Source organism: Dasypus novemcinctus, chromosome 12, assembly GCF_030445035.2.
Source record: "Dasypus novemcinctus isolate mDasNov1 chromosome 12, mDasNov1.1.hap2, whole genome shotgun sequence".
In the NCBI taxonomy this organism is placed as follows: Eukaryota; Metazoa; Chordata; class Mammalia; order Cingulata; family Dasypodidae; genus Dasypus; species Dasypus novemcinctus.
Window position 1 is genome coordinate 107,553,050 of NC_080684.1, and position 24,127 is coordinate 107,577,176.

General features: G+C 56.0%; 1 protein-coding gene across 5 annotated transcripts in view; it reads right to left on the reverse strand.

Moving 5' to 3' along the window:
- CELSR1 (cadherin EGF LAG seven-pass G-type receptor 1) overlaps positions 1 to 24,127 on the reverse strand; it is a 147,803-nt gene that overhangs the window by 36,027 nt on the left and 87,649 nt on the right. For all 5 annotated transcript variants that reach the window (XM_058308946.1, XM_058308945.1, XM_058308943.1 and 2 more), the window contains 4 exons: positions 10,128 to 10,285; positions 8,893 to 9,056; positions 8,390 to 8,515; positions 6,819 to 6,985 (listed from right to left, as the gene is read on the reverse strand). In XM_058308946.1, the coding sequence (XP_058164929.1) occupies positions 6,819 to 6,985; positions 8,390 to 8,515; positions 8,893 to 9,056; positions 10,128 to 10,285 (615 nt within the window). The remainder of the gene's footprint in view (positions 1 to 6,818; positions 6,986 to 8,389; positions 8,516 to 8,892; positions 9,057 to 10,127; positions 10,286 to 24,127) is intronic.

Consider the following 24,127-nt stretch of genomic DNA (forward strand, 5'->3'; position numbering starts at 1 on the left):
ATAAGGATTCAGAAACACTGTAAATAAAAAGATAGAAAAAGATCATGTAAAAATGACAAAAAGAAAGTTGGTGTAGCTATATTAATACCAGGCAAAGTAAACTTTGGGGCAAAAATCAATAGTGAGATAAAGAGGCATTTCATGACAATAGTAAATTCTCCAGGAAGATAAAACCAATTCTAAATTTCTATGATCTAACAATATCGGCTCAAAATCTATAAAACAAAAATCGAGAGAATTAAAAGGAGTCGTAGATGAAGGCCGGGGATTTAAACTCACTTCTCTTAGTACTGAGGAGACAATCAAGACAAAAAAATTAGCGATTACAGCAAAGATTTCAACACCACAATTAACAAAACTTGGAAGTATATAGAACACGATATCCAACAACTGCAGAGCACACTCTCTTTTCAAAGTCATACGGAACAAAACTGATTAAAGGCTGAGCTGGAAAGCAAGTCAACACATTTCAAAGTTCTGAAATCATACAGAGCACATTCACTGACGTGCAATTATGCTAAAAATAATATCATCTACTAGAAAATGCCACGTTCGGAAAATCAGAAATTATTTCTAAATACCCCACTAGTCAAAGAAGAAATCATGACAGAAAATGCAAAATATCTTCCACTAATTTATAAAGATAATGTAACTAACCATGTATTTTGATTTTTAGTCTTAAATGACAGTCAACTTAAAAAGAGAATGTTTTAAGAAACATTCTGTTTCTGAAACAAAGTATAAGTCAACTCATTCATTTCCCTTTCACCGCCCTTGCTAACAAAACTCTAAAGCCAAGAGATGGACAATAAAAATGATCTTATGTCAACAAATAAAAGCTCTGTGGCACAAGCCCTGGCCCAGTGGCAGCCACGTCGGCTCTGGGATTCCTCGGAGGCATTCGACAGTAGCAAGGCTATCCTGCCTGACAATGTGGGCAGGTTTAGGGCACCCGAGAGCAATTACCCAAATTGTCCCGGCTGCAGGATGACGCTCAGCCTTGCTCGGCCTGCCATGGGGGAACCTTTCAGGAACACCCAGGCCGGCGCCCCGCTGGGGCTCAGGGGGCTGCAGGGGGCCAGCGTGCTGACCAAGCCTCATGGAAATCCCCGGCACATTCTTGCAAAGCCTGGCTGGCCGGATGTTGAAACTTCCCTGGGGCGCTCCTGTGGGTGACCTTTGAGGGTCTGGAGAAAGCCACCTGGCTTTCTCCAGGGAGGAGCTGGCAAAAATCCTTAATCTCGGGATGCGTGACCTGTACCGAAATGCCTCAGGCCACGTGGGAGTTTCGGGCTCTCAGAGCTCCTCCCCCGGAAAGCTGCATTTTTCCTACAGAGACCGCACTGCCCAAGGACAGCCTGCAAGCTGCAGTTCATCACCTGAACCCAAAACAGCCAACTCAATTTGCTCCAACAGTGGAACAACCACAAAGAAACATAGCGTCCCCGGGTGGGATGGTGTTTGCCAAGTTTTGGTGCAGAGCTGGCTCTGTGACTGCCTGGAAAACGCAGGAAATTGCGAGTTAATGGGGGGAACTGAGGACAGCCCTGATCACCCCCCAGACACATGCTGCACCTCCGGTCACACTAGAACGAGCCTGTGCTAGGAAGCTTCCTGAGGGGTGACGGGGCAAGTGGGGCAGAGGGGGGCAGGGGAGGGCAGGGGAGGGCTTCCTAGGGGGACTGGGAGCCCAGGAGGGCTGGTCAAGGCCCCTGGCCCTTGTCCCGTGGGGAGTCTGTGGTCTGCCAGCCCCTGGCGTGCTCGGGGCCTGACCTTCCCCCTTTGCCCAGACACAGACGGACCGGCTGGGGAGACCCAAAGACATGGCTGGAAGCCGGGCACGAGGGAGCCTGGCGCCCAAGGGGCCCGGCCCCACTCGGCCTGCAGCTGCGGGAAGGCCCACAGGCCTCAGGCCGTGGTTTCCCCGGTGTGAAGCGAGGGTCTAGAGCAGAAGGTTCTGGAGGCACCTCGCGGGCATGCCTTGAAACTGAGGCTTCTCCACCGTGCGCAGAACAAGACGCACAGGGCCCAGGCGAGGGAAAGAAAACGGCGCCCAGCTCCATGAGGCCAGGGAGTTCACAGCAGAGGGGACTCCAGCCAGCTCCAGGAGGGACTTCCTGGCTGAGGGAGCTGTTACACCTGAGGTAGGTGGTGTTCAGGTGTGGCTGGGCCCAAAGGCAAGAGGAGGCGGCCTGCAAGTGTGGCTGCTGCCCGCGCTGGGGGGGAGCAGGGGGAGGAGGGGGAGGGGAGGAGAGGGAGGAAGGAGGAGGGGGTGGAGAGAGAGAAGGGAAGGGAAGGAGGGGGAAGGGAAGGAGGGGGAAGGGAAGGAGGGGGAAGGGAAGGAGGGGGAAGGAATGTTAAGGGAGGGGGGAAGGGAGAGAGGGGGAAGAGGGAGGGGGAGGGAAGGAGGGGGAGGGAAGGAGAGGGAGGAAGGAGGAGGGGGAAGAGAGCGGGGAAGGGAAGGAGGGGGAAGGAATGTTAAGGGAAGGGGAGGGGAGGGAGGGGAGGAAGAAGGGGGAGGGGCCAGCAAGCCAGCGCCAGCCTCCCTCTGGCCGAGGTAATGAATGACCCGTGGGAACAGTCCGGCTCCTCCCAGAGACCACCACGTGCATCCAAATCCCATCACACACACACAGACGTGTACTCACAGAGGCACACACACATGCTTACAGACACACGTACACCCAGGAAAAACACAGGCACAAACACGCATGACCAAGACAGAGACAGGCGTGTACACTTTCACGTGCATCTGTGAGCACACACGCAGAGTGCACACACAGGCACATACACCTACATGCTTGAATCAGGCATAGAAATGGGGACACTACTGCCAACCCTACAGAAGTAAAAAGGATTATAAGAGGGCACTGCATGCCAACAAATTAGAAAATCTAGACAAAATGGACAAATTCCTAGACAGATACAAATTACTTAATATGATACAAGAAGAAATAGAAAATCTCAACAGACCTATAGTAGAGATGGAATCAATAATCAAAAACGTCCCAAAAAAGAAAAGTCCAGGAACAGATAGCTTCATGGCTGAATTCTACCAAACATTTAAAAAAGATAACACCAGTCCTTCTCAAACTCTTCCAAAAAAGAGGAGTGATTACTTCCTAACTCATTCTATAAGGCCAACATTGCCCTGATAGCAAAGTCAGATAAAGACAGCACAAGAAAAGTATGGACCAATATTCCTTATGAATATAAATGAAAAAATCCTCAACAAAATACTGGCAAACCAGATCCAACAGTATAATAAAAGGATTATACACCATGACCAAGTGGGTTTATTTCAGGAATACAAGGATGGTTCAACATAAGAAAACCAAAGAATGTGATAAAACATATTAACAAAAATGAAGGGGAGGAAAACCATAGGAGCATCTCAATTGACGCAGAAAAGGCATTTGACAAAATCCAACATTCTTTCATGACAAAAACATTCAGAAAACCAGAAAAAGAAGGGAACATTTTCAACATAATAAAGGGCTTTATGAAAAACCCATAGCAAATACCATACTCATTGGAATTCGACCAGTGGAATTTCAAATTATACTGGAAGTTCTAGTCAGAGCAATAAGGCAAGAGAAAGAAAGAAGTTGAATTATCTCGATTTGCAAATGGCATTATCCTATATATAGGAAACAACAAAGAATCCATAAGAAAGCTAGTAAAACTAATAAATGAGTTGAGCAAAGTTGCAGGATTCACAGTAAATATATACAGAAGGCAGTTGGGTTTCTATATACCAATTATGAACAATCTGAAAAGGACATCAAGAAAACAATCCCATGAACAATAGCATCTAAAAGAAAATTTTACCAAAGTAAAATTTAACCAAAGAGGTGAAAGACTTGTACACTGGAAACCATAAATTGCTGAAAGAAATTAAAGAAGACCCAAATAAATGGAAAGACATTCATGGATTCAAAGACTTAATACTAAGATGCCAAAACTACCTAAAAGTGATCTACAAATTCAATACAATCCTTATCAAAATTTCAACAGCCTTTTTTTGCAGAAGTGGAAAAGATAATCCTAAATTTATATAGACATGCATGGAGCCAAAACAATCTAGAAGAAGAACCAAGTTGGAGGACTCACACTTCCTGACTTCAAAACTGACTACAAAGCTGCAGTGATTTAAACAGTGTGGTACTGGTGTAAGGACAGTCCTATAGACCAATAGAATAGAATCAAGAGTCCAGAGTTAAATCCACACTCTATGGCCAGGTGATTTCGACAAGGGTGCCAAGTCCACCCAAAGGGGAAAACACAGTCTCTTCAGCAAATGCTTTGGGGACAACTGGAAATCCACATGCAAAAGAATGAATGTGAACTCCTACCTCCCGCTATCTACAAACACTCATTCAAAAATGGATCCATTTAAGAGATAACACTGTAAAACTCTTATAAGAAAACATAGGAAAATACGTTCAGGATCTTGTAGCAGTTAATGGATTTTTAGATTTTACACCAAAGGCACAAGCAACAGGGGGAAAATAGATAAAATGGACTTCATTAAAATAGTTTTGTGTATCAAAGGTCATTATTGAGAAAGTGAAAAGATAGCCTTCAGAATGGGAGATAAAAGTTGGAAACCATATATCTGATAAGGGTTTAATACTCAGAAATACAAAGAACTCCTATAATGCAACAAGAAGAAGACAAGCAACCCAATGAAAACATAAGACAAGGATATGAACAGACATTTCCCCCAAAGAAGATATCCAAAGGGCCAGTAAGTATATGAAAACATGATCCAGATCACTAGCCATTAGAGAAATGCAAATTAAAACAACGAGATACCATTTCACACCCACCAGGGTGGCTATGAAAAAAAAAAAAAAAACCAAGAGAAAACAGCAGCATCGGGGAGGATGGGAAAAAAAGGAACACTCACTCATTGTCGGTGGGAATATAAAATGGTACAGCTGCTGTGGGAGACAGTTTGGTGGCTCCTCAGAAAACTAAACATAGAATTACCGCAAAGCTTGGCAATTCCACTACCAGGTGGATCCCCAGAACACGGGGGGCAGGGACTCGGGCAGATGTTTGCATCGCAGTGTCCATCAGGGCATTATTCACAGCAGTGGAGGGGTGGGTGCAGCCAGGTGTCCATCGGCAGATGGGGGAGAAACGCAACGAGGCCCAGCCATTCAAGGGAATACCATCCAGCCGTGAAGAGAGCCAAGGCCTGATATACGTGACAGCATGGTGACCCTTGAAGACTTCATGCTGAGTGAAGCCAGACACAAAGGACAGATACCGTATGATTTCCCTTACATGCAATACTGAGAATAAGCAAATTCAGAGAGAATGAAAGCAGAGTGATGACCAGTGGTGGGGAGAGGAGAATGGGGGGATTACTGCCAAATGAGTCTGAGTTTTGCTAATGTATTTAATATCAAAGAATTATCCACTTAAGGTGGTTAAGATTACTTTTATGTTATACAGATTTTACCACAATTCAGAAATAAACACCCCTGTCCAAAAAAAAAAGTTTCGAGGAACTGTTGCTTATCCAATGTTTTAAATAAGCAAATCAGTAAAGATGGAAAAAGATTAAAAGACAGCACAATGAATGTGGAGAAGCATGGGAAAAATACAGCTGGAGTGGCCGATGGACTGGGGTTAGCAGTACTGATGTAATATTCTTGCATCTATTTGAAAGCTGTACTGTGTTGATAATGAGGCAGGATGGAAAATGTGATTCAAATGTACATTAAGGACATGGTAACAATCAGATGATATTATCTTGTCTGTAGCAAATGTTCCACCACAGTGTGGTGTGTTGACGGAGGGGTGTTGTTTGGGAATTCTGCACATGTGCATGATTGTTTTATAAGTTTAAACTTCTGTCATAAAAAAGTGTATTTAAAAAATAATAATAGGATGGGTTGGGGGTAAAACACACCAGCTAGATGATAAGGACTATGATTAGTGGTAAGATTTTGACAATATTTTTCATAGTTTGTAACAAACATCTCATACAGTGCAAGGTGTAGGTGGAGGGCTGATGTATGGGACCCTGTACGATGCTGCATGTTTGCTTTGTAAGTTCACAACTTTACTATACACTTAATTGTTTATGCATGTTCATATATGAATGATATAAAGATAATAGGGTTGGTTGGGGGAAAATGCTTTGGTTAGTAATATTTTGACAATGCTCTTCAATCATTGGTTAAAAATGTTTAACAATGCAAGTTATCGGTGATAAGGTGAGTTATGAGAGTCCTAGATGTTTGTAAGTTCACGCTATTATTTACACTTATTGTTTATGTATATTTATGTATGAGTGATATACTTCAATAAATTAATTTTTAAAAAAAGGACAGCACAACGCTGCGGGGATGCAGAGGGGCTTTTAGGGAGCTAGTCACTGAGCGCCTGGCAAGAGCTGCCGGCCAGCGGCACAGCTGGGGCTCGCCAGCTCTAAGGGACGCAGGCTGTTTTCCTGGAAGTGCCTCCCTTAGACCCAGAACGCCGTCCACCGAGCTGGACAGAGGCCAGTCCACGGTGGGACAGAGCGAGAGCTGCCGTGCTCAGCCACGCGGCTGCTGGGCTCCGCCGCGGCATGGACCCCTGGGCACGCGCTCCACCTGCTCCGGCCTCAGAGGAGAGGAAGTGCAGGGAGAGCAGGCCCTGCCGCGCCCCCGCGTGAACAAGCAGCGGACCCGCCTCTGGGGAAATCACGCTCACGGTTCCTTTGCTGCGCTGGCATCACGGCAGCCCCCGGCCCGTGCGGGGAGGGGGAGGGCAGCGGGGAGGGCAGGGTCCGGCCCCGGGGACGTGGTGCTGCTCACCTCCAGGTGCAGCTTGCAGCCTGCGCCCGCGGCCGCCTCCACCAGCACGCCGCCTTCCTGCCGGGTCCGGAACATCAGCCCCAGGTACCAGGGCACGGAGATGGTGATGGCCAGGTCGCTCCAGGACACGATGCTCTCCCCGCTGAAGCGCTGGGGGTGTGGCATGGCTGCGGACAGGACAGGGGCCCTCAGGCGCCTCCCCGAGCCAGGCGGGCCCCTGAGAGCCTTTCAGCTACGGGGAGGCGGCGGGCGCTCGGGGAGCTGGGGCGCGAAACCCGGGACCTTGTAAACAGCTTCGCAGACCTCCACTGGCACCACGCGGGGAGCGCAACCCACCAGCCTGGGCTCTGGGGAGAGCGTCTCCACCTGGGTCCACGGCCCTGCACCTGGGGTCCTGGGAGCAGGTGCCGCTCCACGTTCCAACGCGTCCAGTCTCATCAGTGCCTTTAACTTGCTACCTGCCCTGGTTTGGCGAGTGGGCACACCCACTCCTAACTGGCCCCCAGGCACCTCTGCTTAGTTTACCTTATGGTGAAAGAGTGCCAAAGCTACAGAAAAATGGGGAAACCAATTTGCTCTCCCATTGCTTCAAAATGAATTGAATCTTTTTTTAATAAAAACAACCCCACAGCATTTATTGTGGTATGGTAATAATATAAGGGTAATCAAAAACAATTTGAACAATTGTTTTAGAACTATACTTCCAACAACTGACACCTAAAAAAAGGAATTGACTTCTCAACAACTTGTCACTCCATTTCTAGTTGGAAACACTTTGTAGCAGAGTAATATTATCTCCTTCTGGCACGATCTGACCCAGTTGTTTTCTTGACTTTGTTTTAGAATGAGTCTCTTCCGCATCATCTGATACGAGGTTCACATACTCATCGAAACCAATAGCCACCCCTCTATCGGCATATTTACTTGCTCATGGAGCCACACCTGAATCTGTGATCTATTTTGCAAATATCTTAAGATGAGGTTTGGCAGATGGGCTGCACCATCGCCTTCTGTGCCTTTTGGCCCTGGCCACGGTAAGCCACAGTGCAAGTTCACAAAGCAATGAACTGAATCTTAAAAGCCGCCGGTGGCAATAAATGCACGGGAGCCAGGGCAAGTCCAGGCCACGGACGCCCCCTCCTCTCACATCGCGGCCCAGTCAGCCAACTACCAACTGGAGGCCGCCCTCTGGGTGGGGAGGGGGCGCATGGCGAGGGGGGAGGCCTTGGGCATTCAGGCCAGAGGCATCGGTGGGGAGGGGGGAGCCGCCATCGGCCGGTCCAGCCACGTGCCCCCGTGCATGGCTCCAGCCTTGCATGGCCTCACTTAGCCGAGATGCTGCCTCTGGTGCATCAGGCCCCCTCGTCCGCCCTGGCTCCAATTTCGCTCTGCGGCACCCTGGGGTGCTGACCCCACGGGGGCTCCCAGGCTGCACCCCAGCCCGTGCCCAGCTGATGGCCCTGCTGACAATGGCTTGGAGACGCAGGGGGCACACGAGCCACCAGGAGCTGCTGGCCCGGCGTGGCACCCACGAAGTCTGCTACGTGGGGCCCCGGCGATGCAGCACTCACCTTGCTCGCAGTTCTTCCCGCCAAACTGCAGCGGGCACTTGCAGAGATACGTGTTCCACTTGTTGACACAGGTGCCCCCGTTCTGGCACGAGATGCCGGCACAGAAGTTCCTCTGCGCGGCACAGCCTGGAAACAAGAGCAGGGCGTGGTCTCGGGAGAGGCACCGTGCGCTCAGGAACCGCTAGCGATCCTCCTGGCACCCACGCCAGTCTGGACACGAAGCCAAAAGGGTTAACGGGCCACAGGCCCGGCCAGGGAGGAGGCGGGTCGGGCCGGAGCCCTCTGGTGGCACAGCAGAAGCAGGGGCAGTTTGGCGTCAAGGGCTGCGCTCGGGGACACTGGGCCCCTGGGCCGTCCGGCCAGCTGGCCTGGACATCTGGGGATGACCAGACGCCCCGGGGCTGGGCCTGCAGCCTGGGCCGCCGGCTGGCAGTGGGAACAGCAGGGACCGGGGGTCTGCTCCCAGGAGGCACCATGGCGGGGCCCTCGCGGCCACGTCATACCTGCGCGGGTGCCATTGTTGGCGATGAAGCCGGCCATGTCCAAGCGCTGGCCGTCGATGGAGAGGTTCCGCATGCAGCCCACGAACTGCCGGTTGTGCACGGGGAAGTCCTCGGGCAGGTTGGGTACGCCCCCCAGGAGAAGCGGGCCGGTCAGGTCCAGGGACCTGGGAAGCAGAGGCGCCCTGGGATGTGAGCCACCAGGGGAGCCCACCCGGCCTCGGCAGCCAGCAGAGACTTGACTTTGAACCTTGGGTACAGGAGGGGCGGGTGCCAGGGCGACTATCACAGGACAGCCTAAGGTAGCAGCTATTCCTGGGGCCACCACGGGCTCTTCATGTGGCTCTGTGCCTCGGTTTCCTTGCCCTGCATCTCACATCCTGACAAACTGGGTGATATGGGCTAACCGGCTACTGTGCCCTGAGTCCTGACCTCTGGCCAGGGCCAGTCCACTCCAAACAGGAGGGGTGGGCCCTGAGCAGAGACGGACACAACCCTCCGCAGCTGCTCCAGGCCAGGGGGGGACTTGAAGGGCAGTGCCAGGCCGGTACCCTGGCTCCACCGTGGGCAGCTGCAGCCTCGGGCTCTGGCCTCGGGCAGGGCTCCTCGCCAGCGAGGTGGGCGTGCTCCCACCCTACCCACGGGTGGGTGAGGGGAGACGGCCGTGCCCACGTCAGGGGCTCAGCCTGGCTAAGGTGCATCCAAGACGTGCTCTTCAGAAAGGCTGTTAAACATCCCGGCCAAGCACGGCCAGCGGCCAGCCCGAGAAGCTTCGCCCTGGCTCTCCTGGTGGGCGTCACGAGAACGCAAGAACGGCCGCAGAGCCTGAGATCAGCGCGTGCCTTCCCTCCTGAGTTAGAACGAGCAGCCAGCACCTGGAAGGGGCAGCGGCCGCTTCGGCCTCAGAGGGCGGGCTACTGGCCGCACGTCGGGTCAGAGGGTCCGGCTATCCCATGGCGATAGGACGCGGCTGGAGACGGTGCCCAGGCAGCGAGCCGTCCAAACTCCGCAGCCCGCCTTGGCCCTGCTCCGCAGACATTTCTAAAGGAACTTATTCTGGAAGGTTCTGCTGGGTCAGAGGGAAGGCAGCGCAGCCAGGGAAGGGATCTGAGCAGCTGGGGCCTCAGGGAGCGGACGCCCGGAAGCTGGTGTGCGTGCGCGTTTCTCCCACGGGCAGGGCGGTGGGTGCAGCGGCGGCCGAGGGGCGGGTGGGCGCGGCCCCTCTCCGGGACACTCACTTTTTGGAGCCGCTCTGCGTCCCCTGCGCGGCGCAGCTGTAGTTCCCGACGTAGCTCCCGAAGCGCACGGCCACGGCCGTGTCACAGTCGTCCACGGTCACCACGGCCACCTTGTCCCCCGATGGCCCGTGGGGCAGGCCCAGGCGGCCGATGTTGGGCTGCCGGGGGAGAAAGCACGGCCGCGTCAGCGAGCCCGCCCTGGCCCCCCGCAGCGCCGCGTCCCCGGCCTCCTGCCGCTTCTGCAGGCCCGGCGTCCGCTCGCCGGGCTCCTGCTCACCACCTGGCCCTGTTCCCAAAGCACCCCACACGCAGGGCGGTCCTGTCATTCAGGGCGGGAGGGGCCCGTCGACCCCACAGTCCCCTGTGGTCTCTGCTCCAGAACGACCCCGGGCTGGCCCCACCTTGACACGCCCGAGTGCCCTGCACCGGCCCCCCTGCCTCCGTGCTGCCCCCCGCCCCGGCCCCTCCAAGGGTCTCACATACGGCGGCACGTGCGGGAGCCTCTGCCATGGCCTCGCCCTTCCAGCCCGGTGTGCACCCTAGCCCAGGCTGTGTATGAGAGAACCTTCTGGAATAAGTGGCCTGGAGCGAAACCTGCTTGCTTCTGCGATGCGGGTCCCAGAAACATGTTGAGAAGACCTGGCAGTGGACTCATCTGCCTGCAGTGAAGCCCCACCCTGGGGCGCCCTCCCCGATCTGTAGCTCCTGGTCACTCACCTCCAGGCCACGTCTACCAGGGACCACCGACACCTCCAAGAGAGTGGAGCTGACTCTGCACCATTTACACGACCCTATAACCCGTAGCCTGCAGGTCTCCCAGCTCCAGACACAGGGTGAGCTGCGGAGGCTGCAGCTGCCCCCTCCCCCGCTGGAGCCCACGGGCCTGCCCCCAAGTCGCCTTCCTGCCCACCAGGCCGCGAGCATCTCCAAAAGCGCACTGGCCCCTCTCTCCCTCTGGAAAGCAGCTTTTCTCTTCCAGCCAGCTGCTTGCACCCCTTACCCTTAGCATCAATGGGCTCGAGGCCTCACGTGACACCTGCGGATCAGCGTGAGCGTCTCACGTCCTCTCATGCTGCTTTAGGACAACCCTGGAAATAGGTCACTGTGATAACAGAATTCAACTAAATTGTCTTTGATGGCTTTTAACGGGGAAATAAGTCAGAAAGGAAACCCCGGAGCAGCTGAGAGGCACTTGTCAGCGTGGAACTCGGGGCGTGCCGGCAGGAAGCGGAGCTGCTGGTCCCAGGGGCTCAGCCCCGAGCGCCCCTGTGCCCAATGGGCCGCCTGACCCACGAGGCCCGCTGTGCACCTCGGCTTCTCTACAGAACCAGGATCACTGCCGTAACGCCGGGGGACCTGGCCGTGCCCTCGCCAAGTCTAACGCAGGTGCGCGTTGCGCACACATTTCCAGGGACGGCTCTCGGGTCAGTCCGTGGGAGGGAGCCGGTGGCCGCTGGACGCCCGGCCCATGGCAGCCGCGTCTCACTTTCTTTGAAGTCAGAGGACGAGATCATGATGTCTACAAGCTCGAGAGTTCACCTTCCGTTAAGCAACAGTTCGATGAGCATTGAAACAAGAAAACGTGTCCCTTGCTCCATAACAACAGCCAGCTTTGGAAAACACATGAAATGCCCCTTACGTGAAGCTTAAGTATTAGGTGCCATGTGGGGAGAGAACAACCGCCCGCCACCCCAGAGTTATCTCTACAAGTTATAATTTACATTTTTGGGGATGGCGAGAGAAAAGCTGTAAACGGCATTTACACTTGGTTAGTTTTAGCTGCTGTTTATGCAACTACAGACGGCGTAAAAGCTGCTGGTCATCCCGACCCAGGCCGCAGACCCAAGCAAACACGGCGAGGCGGAGGCCAAAGCGCAAGCACCGCCTGGACCAAGCGGCCCTGCCGCCGTGAGCCAGCCCACTGCCGAGGCGCCGCCCGAGCTGGGCCCGCGCGGTCGGAGCAGCGAGCACAGCGTGACGCCCTCCTGGCAGCCCAAGTCCGTGTTCAGAGAGGGAAGAAGAGCTGCGCAAGAGGCCCGTGGCGAGGGGCAGGCTGGGGACACACACGACACCGAGGGCCTGGTCCCCGCCCTGCAGCGCGCGGTCAGGGTGCCTGAGGTGCCACCCCTTCTCATGCTGTCCCCAAATAAGGAGCACGTGGTGCCCACAAGTTAAAACGGCAACTGTGGACACTGTCAGCAAGCAGAGACATGGCAGGGGGTGGGGGGAGGAGGTGAGGGGGGAGGTGAGGGGGAAAGGTGGGTGAGGGGGAGAGAAGGGGGAGGAGGCGGGGGAGAGGCAAGGGGGGAGGAGGCGGGGGGGGAGGCGAGGGGAGAAGGAGGTGGGGGGAGAGGACAGATGAGAGGGGAGGAGGTGAGGGGGAGGCAGTGAGGTGGGAGGAGGTGAGGGGGAGGCAGTGAGGTGGGAGGAGGTGAGGGGGGAGGCAGTGAGGTGGGAGGAGGTGAGGGGGAGAGGAGGTGAGGGGGGAGAGAAGGGGGAAGGAGGCGAGGGGGAGGAGGTGAGGGGGGAGAAGGCAAGGGGGTAGAGGTAAGGGGGAGAGGTGAGGGGGGGAAGGCAGGTGAGAGGGGTGAGCGAGGGGGGCTTGAGGGGAGGCGGGGGGGGAACAGCAGCGCAGCTGGAGGCGCGGTGGGTGCTGGACGCCTCCTCCTTAAACACGGAAGGAAGACCCAACCCACCTCCCCACCCTGGGTACCTTTTGGGGAGCTCCTTCCCCACTTCTGTCTTTGAAATGGGATAAAACCCACAAAACGCAGTAAGGGGCAGCTCTCTGCGAGGCGTGCGCGTGATCGCCCCGCAGCTGAAGCGACGCCGTGTGTCGGCCTTGTCTTGGGAAGTCGAGTGAGAACGAGCAGGGAGAATCAGGAGCCCAAGACCGTGCCAGGCTCCTTTCAGCACGGGGCCCGCCTCGGGTTTGGAGAAGAGCAAAAAAAGAGAGAGCGCCTTCAGCTGCCCACCCAGTGCGCTGACTTGGAGACGCGGCGCTGGCCAATGGAGCTGCTCCGTGGCTTTGCTCGCAGCGGCCAACAACAAACGGCAGGGGTGGTGAGGGACAAAGAACAAAGCAAACTCGCTCTTTTTCACATGCATTTTTAACGTCTGCTACACATTTACACAAAAGGCTGGGACAGCTGGGAGTGAGGGGGGCGGCTGGCCCTCCAGGACTCATGCCCAGCTCCTGAGCCAGAAGGGTGCCAGCCAGGGAGCGCCATGCCCCGCTCTCCCCCACCGCCAGCTCTGCAGGCCGGTGCACGCGTGCGCAGGAAGGCCGCCCACCCCAGGCCTCTCGCCCCAGGGGACTGTCGGTGGCCGAGCCTGGATGCAAAGCCGGGGGCAGTGCCTCCAAGCCACCCTGGCTGGCACCTGCTGACCTCCCGGGGGGAAGGGGGCAACGGGCCACTGCACGGTAGACCCACCCATGCTCGATCCCGCCACCGTGAGAAGTCTGCAGGGCGGCCGTGCATCCGAAACAGGGCTGGGAAGCACCGCGTCGGCAGAGCCTCAGATTCAGACCCCGATTCTCCTGAAATCGATCCCAGCCGCCCCTTGGGGTCTGGCCCTTTTCCATTTTCCTTCAACATACTTTCCCCCTATTACAGATCCTTCCCTCCTGCCTCGGCTTGGATGCTCTAAAGCAGCCGACGGGGAGTTTTTTGTGCGTGCACAAAAGCATGTGGCTCTGAAGCAGCGCTCACATTTCGGCAGCCTTTCAACCTGAGCAGACAACTCCGCGTCGGGGAGCTGACGGGGGTCCGATTTCAACCGCTGGGCGCAGGCGGCGCAGGGGGCCGGTGAAACCGGACACCGGGCAGGGACGAGTCTTGGGAAATACGTGGATTCACACTCAGAAACGATCAACCAACTTTCATTTCAAAGAACTCACAGATGACTGGGTTTGCGGAACGTTCCAGAAAGAGTCAAGGTGCGGCGCTCGGCATCCGGCGTGCTGTCGCTTCTCAAGCACGGTGTGGTTCGGGCCGGGCGGGCGGCCTTTCCCAGCACGGTCCGCCTGCCAGGGAACGTGGGCGAGACGCCACAGACCCGGCGGAGGGGCCAGCCCCTCTCCGGAAGGCTGTGCGCGCCCCAAAGCTGGCCTGGAATTTGTGGGGAGCCGTGCGGTGGGCAGGCTCGGGAAGAGAAAGCACCTGCCGCACGCCCAGGCCCGCCGGGAGTCAGGCCGCACTTCCCGGCAGCCTCTGCCGTGACTTTGCCGGAACGTGAGCGTCAGCCCGAGATGCTGCCCCCCCCCCCGGGGAAGAGGCCCTCCTCCTAGCCGGCGACTGCGTAGCCCTGGGGCCCAAAGGCAGACTTTCCTGGGACCCTGGGCTCTGGGAGCAAACACCCCTGCTGTGCTCTTCAGCCCCGTGACCTTGGGGCGCCAACGTACCGACGCCCCTCATCAGGCGTGGGGGGATTCTCTTACCACACCACACAAGAAAGGGGCTGCAGCAGACCCCAAAACAATAAACCCTCCGGAGTCTAACAGACCTTTCACAGTCTTTTTCCTTGAAAGCATCGGAAACCTTCCCCGGGGCAGGGTTTCCAGCGGGCCCCGGGGGCCACACGAAGGCCAGGCTGCCCCCATTTACCCCGCAGGGGAGACGCCCTTGAGCGCCTCGGCGCGGCCCCAAGCCCCGGCATCTTCTCCTGGAAGGTGGAAAGTTCTGGGCTCTGACCTCCCGGGTGGTTGGGGAACAAAAAGAAACGAGGCACCTGAGCCAGGCTGTGCGCCAGGCGCCTGGCCAGCGGCTGGACTATCACTGTCCCTGCCACCTGTGGAGGCTGGAGGCCGGCCAGGCCTGCGGGCAATGGAGGCCGCCGCGCAGCACGTCCCGAAGGCCGCGGGTTCACGGCCCAGGCCTGCCTGGAAACCCCCCCGACTGCTCGGCACGACAGGGCCCGCCTGCGAAATGGGGCAAAACTAGCACATTCCTCACCAGCTGAACTGAGCTCCTGGAAGGGAAGGGCAGGGGGCAGCATCCGCCACGAGGGAAGCATCCAGGAAAGCTTGCTGCCGCCACAGTTGTTAGGGAAAGTGGGGAGAAGAAAAGCAAAAAGCATGCAATTGGTTGTTGTCCCTGGATTGTTTTCTTCAAAGTCCCGTATATATATTTTAAAACTTTTTTATTACACCTATAAAGGGAAAAGGAGAGAGAGGCAGCTCACAAATGATACCCTGCTGCTCGGCCGCAGAAGCTGTGACACGCAGCCACTTGCAGCTTCTGGGTTCTCAGTTATCCCAGAAGACACTGGACAGTGCTAAATGAGTCTTATTATGGGAGCATCAAAAAAAATCTCCTTAAACAAAAGTCAAGACCAGCCGGTCACCCTAGAGCTTAAAAAATAACAACAAAACTTGCCATTCCTCACGCGAGGCGGGTAATCCAAGTTTCCCTGCTAACTGCGGCCCGTGACACGACAGGAGCGCATGCTTTCCCGTGGACATGCTCGACGCACAGAGCGGAAAGGGCACGGCTAAGAAGGCGGGGGCTCCCTTCCCACACTGTGTCCGGCGTGAGCCTGAGTGAGGAGGCGTCTCCTCCAGGGCCCCGTGAGCTCCACGGTTGGACCCTGCTGTGGACAGGGCACCGCCAGCCCCCCGGGCCCTCAGCCAGACCGAAGCCCCCTGGTTCTGTCAGCTGCTCAGCTGGGGGCTGGGGTCCCCCAGGGGCCTGCCGCTGGGGCCCACCGGGCTTCCCAAGAAGCTCCCTGGGAACTGGGGAATTCGCACACATCTGCTCACAGGGTCTCGGCTCCCTTGCAAATGAGGGGCTCACCTCGGGGTGCCTGGAGTTCACAGGCTCTTGAGAAGCCCTGGCAGCACGTTCCTTCTCTCGGGGACTCGGGTGACAAAAAGGCCACCATACAAGCTGGGGGGACCCTCAGGTCCCCAACAAGAAGCTTATCCTTCCCCACAGGTGGGACGTACGGATGACAGCTCTCACTTGCAGCTGCCCCGCAGCTGGGTGGGAAGCAGCTGCCGGGCCACGCTGCGGCAGCTCAGCAGGCGGGGGGTTGGGGGGCACGGCCCACGCCCCAGTGCCCTGAATGTTCCGTCCTGTCCCAGGGGAGAGGACAAACGGACAAACAGCGTCTGGTGATGACAGAAAGGGAAAATCCCCGAGGCAGGAGGATTTATAAGCTAGAGTTCATCCTTTGAAAGGATGAAAGAGCTTGTAAGAAAAGTACAAGCTCACACTTAGGCATTCGTACACACCCACGTGTGCTCACTTGTACACATTCACTCACACCCAAACAGGGTCGGTCACTCACTCATCTACTCAAACATCAATTTCACACACACTCGCTCACACTTCCACACACACACACACTTGTGCACACTTGCACACGCATGTGCACTCTCTTGCAAAGCCCTGGCCTGCTCCCTCCGGGACCTCACAGGCTCTTCGCTGTCCAAGTCGGCCTCCTGGATGGGGGCAGGGAGACGTCCCGGGCCCCCCAAAGACCGCAGGGCTTTCCCGCTCAGACCCCCCTTTCTTCACTCGACCACCCCACTGGGCACCCTCACCGCCCTCCTCTTCTCCAGGGGCAGGTGTGCAGAATCTGCGTGGGTGGCGGCTGCACTGCTGGGGGTGGCACGGAAGCAGCTAGAACAGGCAGGGGAGAAGGTGGGGAAGAGGGACAGACACATGGACAGCGTTCTGTAGTCTGAGAGCCCTGGTTTTCCCCAGATCAGCTGGGACACACGAGCTGGGGCCCCACATCTCGGTCCGCCCTGGGTCCCAGGGGGCCCCACTCCGTGCCTCAGTTTCCTTGTCTGTACAACATATGGCAGCAGTCCCTGGCGCTGCGAGGGCGACGGAGGGCTGACGCAGGTGCGGCTGGCACGGGGCAGGATCTTGGCTGATAAACGCCGGCTGTTTTCCCGCCCTCCCTCATCACCCAGGTACTGGGGTGGGGGAGGCAGGTGCAGGGAGAGGAGGGGCGAGCCTGGGAGGGTGCTTCCTTTCAAAGCAGGGGGAGTGAAGTGACGGGGCAGGCGGGAAGGACGAGGGGGCGAGACAGCTGGCGGGTGGAGTGTGGGCGGGCCAGTGAGCCAGACAGTGAGCAAGCGCCACGGGGCCCAAGATTAACAGGCGCCGCGCCCTGCGAAGGCTTTCCATCCCTGGGCTGCGAGCACCGAGGCCCGCTGGGGCCGCCGGGTTTTCCACAGTCCACAGCAGGTGCCTTTCCACTCTGACCAGCCCCGTGTTTCGGAAAGGAAGCGAGGTGACTTATCTCCCAGCTCCACCAGCTGCGGCCCGCTGGGGCGGGCGTGCCACGACGACGGCGTTTTCCACGCGCCGTCGCCACCTGCGGGCGGCCCCAGCGCCAGCGGGCAGGGGGCAAGCTGCTCACCTCTCTCACGGGGCTCGCTGGCCAGCAGAGAACGGCCACTCAGAAGAGCCCCCCGGCGGCTCCTATCACCCGCCTCGCCCGGCGTCAAGGGAGGCGTTCACGATCAGTCGCAGGCCACGGATGGCGCGGAGCAGCGGTTACGGTGTCAGCCCCCGACCCCACGGGAGTAAGGGCTGCTGGCGCGCCGGCGCTCGTGTTTATCAAATGTCCACCTGGGCTAGACACAGGGACAGCGACTCCCGGCCCCAGAAACCATCTGCTAAAGCAGGAGCTCAATGTTTGGGAAACTGATTCCTACTCCAGGCTGAGGGCTCAGCCTCGGGAATGGGGGTGGGGGGCTCTCCCAGCAGCCCCAGGCCCTCCCCCTACCACGGCCGACCCTGTTGGGGGGCCTGGGGGAGAGGCTGAGCTAATGACCGGGTGCAGAGGGGGTAAAATAACCAGCCTGCTCGCCGCTCTTTCATCCAAAGGTGTCAAGTTGCTTTGCCAACTTACCTGCGATTGCATGACTTTAAAAAGTTTTGCTTCTTTCTCCTAAATCAAGTGGTTTTTAAAACAGAACGTTTTAGAGTAAATAAAATGGTTCATAATCCCATCACCCGGTGCCGCCTGCTGCATTCTTTCCTTTCACAGGAGCAACTCAAGCACAGGTAACGCACACAGAAGGGCCCAGAAAGAACACGGAAGCTGGCGTGCATCTCAGCTTTCTTCCCATAGGTTATCCGCAGTGTTTGCCAGAAGAGCTGCGCGGACGTGCCCTGGCACCGTCGGCCCCTGCGCAGCCCCGCCCTCCTAGAGGAGCCCTTGCCCACTGGCCTGCTGCCCTGCTGCACGCTACGGGGAGCCTAGCTCCAGCCGGGGGCGGCTTCTGCAAGAGGCGCTCCTTAGGGGAAAGCTTGGTCCTGCCAGGTCCGCCCCCACGGCCAGGCGCGCGGAGGTCTGCTTCTCCTCCGGCCTCGCCGCTTCCGCCTCCGGCTGCTCCGATGTAGCTTCCCATCCTGAGCTCCTGGGTTCCTTCTCTCGGTCGCTGCAGCCTTCTTTCTGTGCCCGCTGCTTTTACTACCGTTTATAGAGGCCTTGGGTAAGAGGATTAAGGGCCACTGGGGTCCCACAATCTAATCAGAGGCCCTTAACAGAAGTGATTCATGGAGAGTTCCCGCCCACAACAGGCCCATGGGCACGGGAAAGATTAGCTCTAAGGACAGGATCCTTTCTGCCAGCCTCAAAAAGCTTCCCGCTGTCACACCTGCAGCTTCCCGCTGTCACACCTGCTGGGCCAAGGGGACGTTAGCAAACGGGGCCAGGCGAAGGCTTGGAAAGCCCTGTAGGTCAGGGCTTCCCTCTAGCCGCTGAGACGCCTTCCTCCACGACAGCAGGCCTGGACGAGGCCTGTCACCACGGCCAAGGGTCCAGAGGGGTGCGTGAGGCGGCCCCTGGCCCCTGGCCCCAGCCGAGGGGCGCAGCCGGAAAAACCAGCAGCCACGGCACAGGATCAAGAGGACTAATAAATCCTCGAGGTCTTAAGACACCACATTCTCTGGGTGGTTTTGGTTGGTAAGTGTTCCCTCCTCTTCTATTTTCCAGAAAAGACTGTGGAAAACTACAACATAAACTATAATCCATGCTGGTTAGCAGTGCTCCAAAATGTACTCATCAAATGCAATGGATGTACCACACTGATGGAAGAAAGTGTCGATGTGGGAGGGCTGTGGGGCATGGGAGTGGTGTGTATGGGAACTTCCTATATAATTTTAACATAACACTTTGTGTGATCTATGTGTCTTTAAAAAAAAACATAATAAAGTCTATTTCATCTAAAAAAAAAGACTGTGGAGAACGGTTGTCAATTCTTTAAATGTTTGGTAGAATTTTCAGGCGAAACCATCTGAGCCTGGAGATTTTTCTTCTAGGAACACTGAAATTGCAAATTACATTTCTGTCTCAGGCACAGGGCTATTCAAATGATCTATTTCATGTTGGGTATGTTGTGGTGCTTTGGGTTTCTTTAATAATTTTGACAAATAGTTCAAACTTTATAATTCATACGCTTTAAGTACATAATTCAATGCTTTTCAGTATTTTTTGCTCGTTGCCTGCTTGTTATTTTCGTGTGTTGTCTACTCGTGAGTTTGTCTTGTTTAGGAGGCACCAGGAACCTAACCTGGGACCTCCCGTGTGGGAGGCGGGTGATCAACCGCTTGAGCCACATCTGCTCCCAGTTTGTGTTTTTTAAGGAATTTTTCCATTTCATCAAAGTTATCCAATTTGTGTGTATAGAGTTGTTTGTCCTGTTCCCTGATTATCCTTTTGAGGTCTGCTGACTCTCTAGTGGTATCCAGTTTCATTCCTGACATTAGTTGTCTGTGTCTTCTCTCTTTTTCACTGTTAGTCTTGCCAGAAGGTCATCAATTTAATTGCTCTTTTCAAAGACCAGCTCTTTGTTTCGTTGATTTTCTCTGCTGTTTTTCTGTTTTCAGTTTCACTGATTTCTGTCTTACCTGTATCATATCCTTCCTTCTGCTTGCTTCGGTGTATTTTGTTCTTTTCCCTGGGTTCTTGATGGTACTTTCTACCCGTGACCTATGACCTGCCCCCTTTCCTCATGTGTGCACTTGGTGGTGCTATTTTCCCTCTCAGTGCTGATTTAGCTGGGCCCCACGTATTTGGACGTGTCGATCCATTTTCATTTCCTTTAAAGTTTCTCAAATATTTTGCAAACTCCTCCTCCCTTTCTCCTTCCTTCTTGCAGAGCACTTCTATCCAACCTTCACAAAGGACCCTTCCCTGCTAGAGGCAGCAGTGAGCCAGGGCCCCGGCGGTCACGGCTCGGCAAGGCTGGGGCTGCGTGAGGAAGGCAGCCCAGCGAGGGGCCTGGGGGGCTGGGGGACGAGGATGGAGCAGGGGCAGAGCAGGGCCCTGGTGCGATTGGAAGGAGGAGGAGAGCGGGAATGAGATTCCTCCCTGAGAGAAAGGGTACTACAAACACAGAAGGGGGGAAACTAGAAGGAGCACCATGGTACCGGCAACTGTTTTCACTAAATAAGCAAATAAAAACGTAAGAACAGCGGGCATACCTAGGAATGCACCCACATACATGCACATATTTCTCAGCACTGCCCAGGGAGAGAGTGGGAGCAGAGACACCCCGAGAGCAACGAGCATACCTATGGCCCACCTCTTGTTTTCTGCATCCCATTCTGCACAAGAGCACCCGGGGCCTGAGGATAAACGGCTGATCCCAGGGCTCGTGCCGGGCAAGTGCAAGATAAGCTTTTTGTGCCCAAGAGTAAGGAAGTGCTAGCAGAGATGACGGGCATGTGTCAAAGGGGGAGCCGCACAGCTGGCTCCCACACCACTGCCCTTTTAGCCCAATCTGAGATAGTGGGCAACTCTGAGACAGTTTCGGATTCAGAATAAATTATGAAAATGATAGATTATAGCCCATTCAATAGCTCAGAAACTCATGAGGCCATATCCTTCCTTCTAGAAGGCCCACAGGTAAATGTAGAAGGAATGACAGAAAACACTTGACATTGCTCACAGCAGCAGTTGATTCAGCCGGGCACCAGCCGGGCACCAGCCGGGCATGGCGGTTACAACCAGCAGGTGGAAGTGGGGGGGCGGCAGGAGGCAGAGGCTGAGAAGGCAAACGGAGCCAAGGGGCAACCCCTGGGGGATCCGGGGTGGAAGGCATGTAAGAGTTCTCTGTTTTATTCTTCCACCTTTCTAAAAGTTTGTAATAAAATTTCAACCAGTGTAAACCCTCCAACCTGGACTGCGCTGTGCCTTTTTGCTTCAATCTGTGAACAACATCCTTGGAGATCTTGCCGCGTCGGCACCTGCAGCTCTGCCTTGTTATTTCTGGTGTCTGCAGAGCCCTTCCCTGCAGGGCTAGCCTCATGTTCTGGTAAATAAACCCTCAGCTAGTTTCCAGAAGGTGGATTCTACAAGAGAACTATGCACCCACTGTCACTCTAATCCCAGCCTCTTTCCAGCCTCCTGCACACGTGTTCAGAGGACAGGCTCTCTGCGGCTCCACTACACACAAAGAGGACAACACGGAAAGGCTCGTCCCTTTCGTCAGCGGGGGGCTTGGGGCGGGCAGCAAGGTCAGGCCAAAACTTCACTTTCCCCGGGAGCACCGAGTGACCGTGTCCAAAGCTGCACAGTGACGGAGAGCAGCACAGGCGTGTCGTTTAGCCCCAAGGGTCAGCTGAAAGGAAGGACCCGATGCCCCTGCCCAGACCACCCTGCCGGCTCTCCCGCCCCCTCCGTCCACTCTGCTCTCCTTCTTGGCACTTCACCCCGCCTGTCGGACTGGAACGGACTGACCGACTCGCTTTGTGCCGTCCTGCAGGCTCCAGTGGGCCTGGCCAGTGCTGGGGGCTGCCCCAGTGCCCCGGCCGACCCGTTTCCCCAGGCCTCTGCGCTTCGCCCCTGCCCTGAGGGGCTGCTGGCTGGCGGGTCTGTGCCCGCCCCGGCCGTGGGCGCTGGGAGCGAGGCGAGGGGCCAGGACGTCAGCGCTCCCTCCATCCGGCACGAGAGCACGGCCGGGCTGGGAGGCTGTCCACGGGTGGCCTAGAGGGTGACTGTCCCTCCCATGACGTCCTCTCCAGGAAGGGCCAAGAGATGCTTTTGTGTTTCCATCGGGGTGGGCAGCTTCCCCCCAACCACAACGGCAGTCGCCACACTAACGCCCCGGGAGGCTCGGCAAAGAGGCACACGTGTTACAGAAGCGGGGCGACAGCCAAACCTCGGTTTCCAGATCAAAGAAATACTCTCGAAATATTTGAACCTCCAGACTGAAATATTTACCCCAACTATTTTCCTCCAGGCACACCCACTCCTTAGTAAGCGGTAGAGACGTGTATCTTTCACAACAGCCTCAGAAAAATGCAATCGCCGACAAAGCGATGACCACGCAGGCGCCGAGTGAGACCCCCAGTCTCCCCGGTCAGCCGGGGTTTCACCTGCGCTGACGGAGCACAACACGACGTGCAAGACGCCTGCTTCTGAAAATCCCTTCCTGGAGAAGGTCAAGCTCAAGCACGCTTCTGACCCATGGACCCCTCTAGAGGCTCCCTGCCCTCGGTCTTCTGGCCACGACTGGCCACGGGGGAGCCTGACAGGAGAGTAGAGGAGGGAGGGGTGAGAAGTCAGGGGGTCGCCTCTCCCGACGGGCCTGGCCCTCTGAAGGGCTTCCCTCTTGCTCTCCCTTCCCGGCTCCCGCTCAGCGCTCCCTGTCCCCCGGGCCTAAGGGCAGTCACGGCGCCCGGCTGCTGCCAGCCGTAGCCCTCCACGCCCCTCGGGGACGCCCTGGTTCCTGCCCACGCTTTTGTGCCTCCTAGGGTCATCCTGTTTTGTGTGCACCACCTGTTTCCTGTTCAGACCCCACCAATAAACAACCCATAATAACCCTCTCAGAGAGAAAATGCTGCCTCTAGGAAGCACACAGACGAGGCTGTGAAGAAGAAACGCGCAGAGAATTGCTCAGAGGAGCTAGAAAGGAAGATAACAGCAATCACAGAGATGAAATGCAATTCACGGAAAGTTCTGCCATGGGTGGACTTGAGTTTGCAGATGAGAAGGAGCCGCAGGGACTCAACATGATGGACTGAAGCCCCACGTGAAGACTCGGGGTCGGGGCATGAAGGGACAGGAAAGGTGCTCACAGCGCCAGGAAGAAAAGGCAACAAGAGAGACCGAGGCAACACGCGAGAGCAAAAAGGCAACAAGGGAGACCGAGGCAACACGCGAGAGCAAAAAGGCAACAAGGGAGACCGAGGCAACACGCGAGAGCAAAAAGGCAGCAAGAGAGACAGAGGCAACACGCGAGAGCAAAAAGGCAACAAGAGAGACCGAAGCAACACGCGAGAGCAAAAAGGCAACAAGGGAGACCGAGGCAACACGCGAGAGCAAAAAGGCAACAGAGAGCCCGAGGCAACACGTGAGAGCAAAAAGGCAACAAGAGAGACCGAGGCAACACGCGAGAGCAAAAAGGCAACAAGAGAGACCGAGGCAACACGCGAGAGCAAAAAGGCAGCAGGTCGGACTTCTCAGCAGGAACGATGGGAGCCGAGGGACGATGGCCCTTCCCAGGGAAACCCATCCTGAGCTGGAATTCCACACCCAGCCCCTCCGTGAATGGAGTGGTGGGCCGGACACAGCTGTAAGGCCTCAGAGAGCTCCCTCCCGTTGAGCCTTCCTCAGGAGGCCACCGGAGGACGCATTCCAGCAAAGCGAGGGAGAGTCAAGCAAGGGGAGCACAGAAGCCAGGACCCAGGCTCCAAGCCTGGGGGGGCTGCAGGGGGCTCCTGGGCACGAGGGGGTCACAGGCTTCGGGGCCCGGAGTACAGAAGGAGCGAACGGATCACGCCACTGGGAACCTACCTTCCAGTGGGGAGGCTGGAGAGAAACCAGCCACATGTCCATGGAAAACTGAGCAGGTGAGGAAACAATGAATTCTACAGAGAGCAGCATGTGGAAGGCTCTAATCGCCAAATCCACACATGCATCAGGTATTACCTACGTATTCATAGTAACGTAAATACCAACTGCTGATTCAAGCGAAATGGCTACCCTGGGAGGACGGCAGAGGTGTGTGTGCATGGGTGACATAAAAC